The sequence below is a fragment of the Rosa chinensis genome, chromosome 3, assembly GCF_002994745.2.
Source record: "Rosa chinensis cultivar Old Blush chromosome 3, RchiOBHm-V2, whole genome shotgun sequence".
NCBI classification, from domain to species: domain Eukaryota; kingdom Viridiplantae; phylum Streptophyta; class Magnoliopsida; order Rosales; family Rosaceae; genus Rosa; species Rosa chinensis.
Genome location: NC_037090.1, coordinates 32,790,675 through 32,799,677, shown reverse-complemented (window position 1 = coordinate 32,799,677; position 9,003 = coordinate 32,790,675). Strand labels below are relative to the sequence as shown.

The window sequence follows — 9,003 nt, the reverse complement described above, 5'->3', positions numbered from 1 at the left end:
TTTTTAATCACCCAAAAAAGAGGAGAAGGTTTCTTCCAAGAAAATATGTATAAAAATTAGGTGGAATCATAGAAAGCGAAAGCTAGGTAGGTCTATAAACACTAGAGACGAAAAAATTAAAGGTCTATAAACAGTAGAAAACAACGCTAAGATTTATAGTTGACATAAGCTAAAATGGGAGCTTTGACCAAATTGTATGTACAGCTTTTGGCTCCACGTCTGGTATATATAAAAAACGAGAACAAGCGATGATGCTTGGGCTGTAAGCAATATCAAAGCACATTAATGCGTTTGACACAGCTCTCAAAAGACACTGCATCGTTATCATCATCCTCCACTAAAGGAGCCATTTGTCAAATACCCACAGTGCGTCAGAAGCTCGTGGCTTCGTCACCCTTCGTGGGCTTCAAGTGCCAGCCTTTTGGTTTCTGGTAAGATAATCTTACTTAAAAGATCTCGTTTCTTAGTTCTTTTTCTTTTTCTTTCTGTTTATGGCATATGGGTCTTAGCCCTTATTCCTTAACTTCCATTTCTGATATAAATGTGTTGGAAACCGTGCCGGTACTTGGCTGTTAATAATGGACCAGATTGGTTTGGATTGGCTGAGATACTCAGGGAGTTTCGGAGATTAGATTCTGTCAGCAACAGAACAAAGTACCCTTTTTTTTATTTTTCTAGTTTAGGCTGTTTGTGCTCTCCATTTCTGTAATAGATCATTCAAGAAAATACCCTTTTCTAGCTATTTGTGTTCTTTAATTGTAAATGGAGCTGATTGTAGTTACTGTAATCTTTCTAGACTTCTAGTCCTGGCTTTAACTAAGAAAACAAGAAGATACCCATTTCTCTGGCTGTAAGTAAGCTTACTATAACTGCTCTGAACCTTTTTCAATTCTTGGCTCCGGTGATTATTATACTGTTTTCTTATACTTGTCTGTTTGTGTACGGCGACTTTCCTGGAGATTAACTTAGTCTTGCACCTTCTTAAGCTTGTTTTCTCACTTCTCTGTTACAAATGTTGAAGGTTTGGGATTTTTGTGTCTCTGTTTCTTTTGTTGTCCAGTGAATGCCTGGATCAATCCTTTTTGTATTTTAATCTTTGAGGCCTGCTTGTAGGTTTGGAATTAGTTATGTCCTGATTAAAGCCTCTTTCAATTTATCTGTTTGTTGCTTCTGATCCAGCTATACTCCTCTTATACTTAGCCGGCTTGACTTAATTTTTTTCATAACAAGCTTGTGCTTCTGCAGGCGCAGGCGCAGATTGAGAAATAAATAGTTCAAGGAAATCGAGTTTATACCTGAAGATTGAGACAACTAGTCTTGGTTGATAACATGGCTGAGGAGAATGGGGTGAATGGTGATACCAAAAATCATGAAAACCATGCAGAAGAAGAGAAAAGCTCAGTCCCCATAAATGGGGATCAGCCAGGCTCATCAGATAGCAATGGAGATGAGAAAGTTGAAAAGATTCCTTTCTCCAAGCTATTCTCCTTTGCAGATAAGACTGATGTTATCTTGATGGTTGTCGGCACGATTGGTGCCATTGGGAATGGTTCTTGTATGCCCCTCATGACGGTATTGTTTGGGGAGATGATAGATTCTTTTGGATCTAATCAAAATTCAGACATAGTCTCAGTTGTTTCAAAGGTAAGCTTATGCTGAACAATCTGACTATTTTTATCAATGGTTCTTGTATGAACCACTTTTATGCTGCACAACTGTCGTGGACTTTAGCGGATTCAATTGATAATTGATAACATGTTTGGATTTGTCAGGTTTTTTAATATGGCCATGCTGATAATTAATTACCTTGACAAATTTTAGGTCTCTCTGAAATTTGTTTACCTGGCTGTGGGAGCAGCTGTGGCAGCATTTCTCCGTAAGTACATCTCATATTAATAATCTTAAGTTTTTTATGAATATAGAAGTTATATATATGAACTTTGAACTGATGGTAAACCTGTTTAAATTTTCTTGTATATCAGAGGTGTCTTGCTGGATGGTCACAGGGGAAAGACAAGCTGCAAGAATTAGAGGTTTGTATTTGAAAACAATATTGAGACAAGATGTTGCTTTCTTCGATATGGAAACAAACACTGGAGAGGTAGTTGGGAGAATGTCTGGTGACACTGTTCTCATTCAAGATGCCATGGGGGAGAAGGTACATCAGATTTCACACAATTTTGAAATTTTATTCCTCAGCTTGCTGTACTCATTGAATTAATTCGTGTGCTTGTTTGTGCAGGTTGGAAAAGTCTTACAGCTGCTTTCAACATTCATTGGAGGGTTTATAATAGCATTCATCAAAGGGTGGCTTCTCACTCTTGTCATGCTATCCTCTATTCCTTTGCTTGTGGCATCTGGTGCAACGATGTCCATCATTATAACCAAGATGGCATCCCGTGGACAAACTGCTTACGCAAAAGCAGCAAATGTAGTTGAACAAACAATTGGGTCCATTAGAACTGTATGTCACATTTACCTTATTAGCTATTGATATAATTGTTGTTTAGATGACCAAGAGTATAATGTCCACCATTTGTTCTCTATGTAGGTTGCATCATTTACTGGCGAGAGGGAAGCTATAACTAGTTATAACAAATATCTCGTAGATGCTTACAAATCAGGTGTTCATGAAGGTTCAGCTGCTGGAATAGGTCTTGGCTTGGTTATGTGTGTTGTGTTCAGCTCATATGCCTTGGCTGTATGGTTTGGTTCAAAGATGATAAGGGAAAATGGATATACTGGGGGTGAAGTACTGAATGTGATTGTTGCTGTGTTGACTGGATCTATGTAAGCTCCGCTGTTAATTTTGTTTAAGTTCGGCTGTCAATTTTCCTTTCTATTACGTTTGAGTTTATAAAACCCACACATGTATTGGTCTATTTTCTGATTTATTTCTTGCTTTATAAAACTATATGGATGACTTAGGTCTTTAGGGCAGACATCACCATGCATGAGTGCATTTGCTGCTGGTCAAGCTGCAGCTTATAAGATGTTTCAGACTATTAGTAGGAAGCCAGAGATAGATGCTTATGATGAAAAGGGAAAGACTTTGGGTGACATTTCGGGAGACATAGAGTTGAGAGATGTTTATTTCAGCTATCCAGCCAGACCGGATGAGCAAATATTTGACGGGTTCTCTCTTTGTATCCCTAGTGGCACAACTGCTGCTTTGGTTGGACAAAGTGGAAGTGGCAAGTCAACAGTCATCAGTCTGATAGAGAGATTTTATGATCCGCAAGCTGGTGAAGTTTTAATAGATGGCATAAACCTAAAAGAATTTCAACTTAAATGGATTCGGAGTAAAATTGGTCTTGTCAGTCAGGAACCTGTCCTGTTTGCATCCAGCATTAAGGAAAATATTGCCTATGGAAAGGATGGTGCTACCTCTGAAGAGATACAAGCAGCAGCTGAGCTTGCAAATGCGGCTAAATTTGTTGATAAATTGCCTCAGGTTCTTATTAAGTTCTAGTTCATTTTTATTGCCCTTCTGTAATCATCTGCATCATAAGAATTTTTGTTCACTTAAAATTTTTATTTTTTTCAGGGCCTTGACAGCTTGGTCGGTGAGCATGGAACTCAGCTGTCTGGTGGGCAGAAGCAGAGAATTGCTATTGCAAGAGCAATTTTGAAAGACCCAAGGATTTTACTTCTGGATGAAGCTACAAGTGCACTTGATGCAGAATCTGAGAGGGTAGTTCAAGAAGCATTGGATAGGATTATGGTTAACCGAACTACTGTTGTTGTCGCTCATCGTTTGAGTACAGTGAGGAATGCAGACATGATTGCTGTCATTCATAAAGGAAAGATGGTTGAAAAAGGTATTCTACTTAATAAAGCTTACATTGCAGAAAGCCATATGTTTCTCACAAATTAATTAGAGATGGGGATAATCATGATTTCTGCACATCAACTCAGATATTCTATTCTTCTACTATCATGCATTGCTTTTCCAACTGAAACATACTTACAAACTCTCCGTGCATTAATTATTGTACTTCTTGATCAAGTCCAGATATTTGGATTGCTTCCGGATCCCAAAGAACTATTTGATCCCATGTCCGAGCTATAGCCTTTTTCTACTATCAGTTAACATAATCTTCTTGTCAATTCGTCAGGTTCACACTTGAATTTACTCAAAGATCCTGAGGGAGCTTACTCTCAGCTTATACGCTTGCAAGAAGTAAACAAAGAGTCAGAACAAACGTCAGACGACCAAAACAAACCTGAAATAACTCTGGCATCTCTTAGACAGTCAAGTCAAAGAACATCGAGTCAAAGACTTTCGTTTGCACGATCCTTAAGTAGAAATTCCTCCGTAGGAAATAGCAGCCGTCACTCATATTCAGTGGCATTTGGTTTACCCACTGGACTTGGAGGCATTGGTGTCCAAGATGCTGCATATGAAGAAACAGAACTAGCACCAGAGCAACCTCCAAAGGTCTCACTCCGCCGCATTGCTGCCCTGAACAAACCTGAGATTCCAGTTCTTATTATTGGAACTATAGCTGCAATCATCAATGGTGTTATACTTCCAATATTTGGTGTGCTCATTTCCAGGGTTATAAAGACTTTCTATGAACCACCTCATCAACAGAAGAAAGATGCAGCATTTTGGGCAATAATTTTTATGATCCTTGGTCTGATATCATTCGTGGTGATCCCAGCACGAGGATATTTCTTTTCAGTAGCTGGCAGCAAGTTAATTCAGCGTATCAGATTATTGTGTTTTGAGAGAGTGGTTCACATGGAGGTTGGGTGGTTTGATGAGCCTGAGAACTCAAGTGGTGCAATTGGTGCAAGGCTCTCAGCAGATGCAGCGTCGGTGAGGGCCCTAGTAGGAGACGCTCTAGCTCAGATGGTTCAAAACATGGCAGCTGCAGTTGCAGGTTTGGTCATTGCTTATATTGCATGTTGGCAGTTGGCATTTATTATCCTCGCACTGCTTCCTCTCATTGCAGTTAACGGATATGTACAAATAAAGTTCATGAAAGGATTCAGCGCAGATGCAAAGGTATGTCTAAAGCTCCCACAAATTAACTGGTGACTAGTTCTGAATTAGTAGAACATTTCCTAACCTAGAAATCAGAACTCTTTCCTTCTTTTTGCATCAAGATATCTAACTAAACGGCTGCAGATGATGTATGAGGAGGCAAGCCAAGTTGCTAATGACGCAGTTGGAAGTATAAGAACAGTTGCTTCTTTCTGTGCTGAAGAGAAGGTAATGGAACTATACAGAAGGAAATGTGAAGGCCCTATGAAGACAGGGATAAGACAAGGCTTGATCAGTGGTATAGGATTTGGGGTATCTTTCTTCTTTTTGTTTTGTGTCTACGCAACCAGTTTCTATGCGGGAGCTCAACTCGTGAAGGCTGGCAAAACAACATTTACAGACGTTTTCCAAGTACTTGTTCCCTCCATATTGTCAATGCCATTTAAAAGTTTTTGATAGCACATGGAGTAGAAATCTACATGATATCTAATTTACACCAAACTATGTGGACTGATTCAGATGTGTATTTGGCTTGTAGGTTTTCTTTGCTCTGACCATGGCAGCTACCGGAATTTCTCAATCAAGCTCCTTTGGTCCCGATTCTGGTAAAGCCAAAACTTCTGCTGCTTCCATATTTGCAATAATAGACCGGCCATCAAAGATAGACCCAAGTAACGAGTCTGGTACAAAAATTGATGGTGGTGTGAAAGGAGAGATTGAGCTTCGCCATGTAAGCTTTAAGTATCCATCTAGGCCAGAAACACCTATTTTCCGAGACCTCAATTTAACTATCCGCTCTGGCAAGGTAAAAACATAAATAGAAATCTATTTTATTTTATTTTTTTCACTTTCCCTGCAGTTATAGCAGGACAGAAAGCAACAGGCATCTTATTTGATTACTTGATGTTTAAGTTTGATACAAATTTATTGACTGTTTTGTGAATCTCTTTCTACAGACGGTTGCCCTGGTCGGAGAAAGTGGGAGCGGAAAATCAACTGTTGTTGCATTGTTGCAAAGATTTTATGATCCGGATTCAGGTCATATCACACTTGATGGAATTGAACTTGGCAACTACAACTTGAAATGGTTGAGGCAGCAGATGGGACTCGTAAGTCAAGAACCTGTTTTATTTAATGACACCATTCGCGCCAACATTGCGTATGGAAAGGAAGAAACTGCAACTGAGGCAGAAATTATAGCTGCATCAGAGTTGGCCAATGCCCACAAGTTCATCAGTACCCTACACCAGGTCAGACCAATACCATTTGATATGTCTAATTTTGAGTCTTTGTATGAAAACTGTACATATAAACAGGACTCCATCTAGTTGATAATTCATGTTGACAATTTGGCAACATAACACACATACGATTGTACAAATTAACCAAATATTGCATTTCATTGCAGGGCTATGATACCGTAGTAGGAGAACGAGGAATCCAATTATCCGGGGGGCAGAAGCAACGTGTAGCCATTGCGCGTGCTATAATCAAGAGCCCCAAGATATTACTGTTGGATGAAGCTACGAGTGCACTTGATGCCGAATCTGAGAGAGTGGTTCAAGATGCATTAGACCGAGTCATGGTGAACCGGACAACAGTGGTGGTGGCTCATAGACTATCCACAATCAAGAATGCTGATGTGATTGCAGTGGTTAAAAATGGAGTTATAGTAGAGAAAGGGAAGCATGACAATTTGATTAATATCACCGATGGGTTTTATGCATCCCTAGTTGCTCTTCACATGAGCTCTTCAACTGCATGAGTTCCTTGTAATTGTTTTTGTAGTTCTTCTGGTTTTGTCAGAAAGTTGCCACCTTTTTTCACCGAAGAAAACACAAATAGGCAAAATAGCAAAGAAATATGTAATGATTTTCTTTTTCTTTCTTTTTCCTCTGTTGCTTTTACTTATCAATTCTTTTTTTACGGTTCTACTTCATGTATAATATATTTGGAGTGAATAAGATAGTAGATAGTAAAATTGCATATACCTTTTGGTTGTTGGAGATTTCAACTATTCTGACTCTTTTTCTTCTTCTTCTTTTTTCATTGAGGATTTTACTTCATTCATTTGTCTAAAAATTTCTCCCAAGTATTCCAAGTACATAAAAATAAACCTCTCCAAAACCATAGCATCATTTGCACTGACCAGTGAATTGAATCACATTTGCTTCCCTGCATCCCTACAACTCTAAGTGCATGAGCCAGGAAAATAAATAATCGAATTAAGTTACTACAAGTCAATAGTACAAGCAGCAAAATTTGACCGCCTAGCTAGTAGCAAGTTTCAATCATGTGTTATGAAAAACTCTACGTCACATTAATGAACCTTATATATCTAAATAGATTAGGTTTCACATAAATGTAGACCAACTCCATAAGTAAATTAGCATGACTTGATCTTGAATTAGTCTATCTCTATATCGAATTAATTAGTATATTCAATGTATCAGTGTTGATGTACCGTAGACAAATCCAAGTCATATAGTAATAAATTTTAATTACATCATAACAAAATCAAAGTGATTAGTTAGTAATAACTAGTCTGTGAATCAAACTCAGTATCTTTCACTAATAAATGAGAGACTAAGACCTCTAAATTGCACTGGCCATGAGAATGGGAGCAGTGTTGGATGTACTAGGCTAGCTAGTTTATGTCAACTTGAATTAGATTTGAAGAATATAAAGATTGAAGGGGATAATATATTGCTAGAAAATCCGTGATCTTTGCATGCATAAATAACTAATTAAAAGTAGGTATAGCAAATCTGAGAAAGCGTCATGCATGACGACTCTATGATTTTATATTATTTTCAACTCTCTGTGAGTCGTGTGCCTTGGTCGTCAAGTAATTAATGGCGTACTGTGACACTCTATCTACAAATGTGGCTGCCCGTATACTGGTTTCCATTTCTTCTACGTTAAATGCCCATGGATCTACAACTTCTCAAGATTAATTAATTAATTAATTAATTAAACGCCTTAATCTGTTTCCACAGTTGTCACTTCCATAATTCCAAGATCCAAATCTTGGAAAGGGCCCCTAAAGTTTGGGATTCTCAATTTTAAGTTCGTGGTATGTATCGTTTTATAGTCCCTAATAGAAAATAGATGAGGTGGCTCTCTCTAATTAAGTGTTGGTAGAGATTTCGAAATTGATTATTTTATATCAGTCCATCTAAATAAAACTATCGTGAAATTATTTAGATTCAAACGAAAAACGTACTCCGTACCAAAGAAAAGATTCAATTAATTTAAAATCAGCAAGGTACTGACTTTTTCTTTCATTTTCGTTTTGAAAAATCCTTATCAGCTTGTCCGGATAAGAAATATCATTTTGAAATGAAATTCCATTTCTCCTCTTTTTTGGATAACGCCAAGAGTCGAATCAAACTTACTTGTTCATTCGGCTGAGCTACAGAGAAATATAATGGACACATAAGCGATGGTGGTGGCTGGTGATGAGAAAAAAAGATTGATTTTGTGGTAGGGTGGAGAACATGCTGGTAACGTGGTAGTGCTGTCATGGAAGTCGAGGTGGTGAGTGTGATAGTGATAATTGATGTTTCCGGCAATGATGGTGGTGGTGGTGGTGGTGACTGCAATGGAAAAGGTGGAAATAAGCTGGTGACAATGGCAGCCATGATGATGGAAGGAGCGAGGTGGGGTTGGCAAGACGCCTCTTTGGAACATTTAAGCAATAAATACCGTACACTGAATCATATATATCAAAACAAGCACATTAAACAAGAAAAATGCTCTTTAATTTCTAGAAAATCCTAAGCCTTTTCTTCCCAAACCAACTCCTGATTGACCAAAAAAAATAAACTCTTGATTGATAGGATCAATGGAAATATCTACACTCTCCTTGGTAGATCAAACTGTTATTAAAGTCTTTCCATTCAATCAACTTCAAGCACATTTGGAGAGGGGCCAATTTTGTTTCTGATGGCATTACCAACACTCGTCACTCAAGCAATGTCTCGAGCAGGATGGATACTCGTCTTTCA

General features: G+C 38.2%; 1 protein-coding gene across 2 annotated transcripts; it reads left to right on the top strand.

Moving 5' to 3' along the window:
• The first annotated feature begins 246 nt into the window (after window positions 1–246).
• On the top strand, window positions 247–6,983 carry LOC112193003 (ABC transporter B family member 4). 2 transcript variants are annotated; one of them, XM_024332991.2, is made up of 13 exons: window positions 247–431; window positions 1,246–1,644; window positions 1,822–1,876; window positions 1,983–2,158; window positions 2,243–2,464; window positions 2,552–2,790; window positions 2,929–3,454; window positions 3,548–3,821; window positions 4,119–5,014; window positions 5,138–5,404; window positions 5,532–5,798; window positions 5,950–6,243; window positions 6,402–6,983. In XM_024332991.2, exons 2-13 carry the CDS (start codon window positions 1,330–1,332, stop codon window positions 6,756–6,758), a joined length of 3,888 nt encoding a protein of 1,295 aa, XP_024188759.1. In that variant the 5' UTR covers window positions 247–431; window positions 1,246–1,329; the 3' UTR covers window positions 6,759–6,983. The 2 variants fall into 2 exon arrangements, with proteins under 2 accessions (XP_024188759.1, XP_024188763.1); XM_024332995.2 differs by lacking the exon at window positions 247–431 and having other exon boundaries at window positions 1,507–1,644; window positions 1,773–1,876.
• The last annotated feature ends 2,020 nt before the right edge of the window (window positions 6,984–9,003 follow it).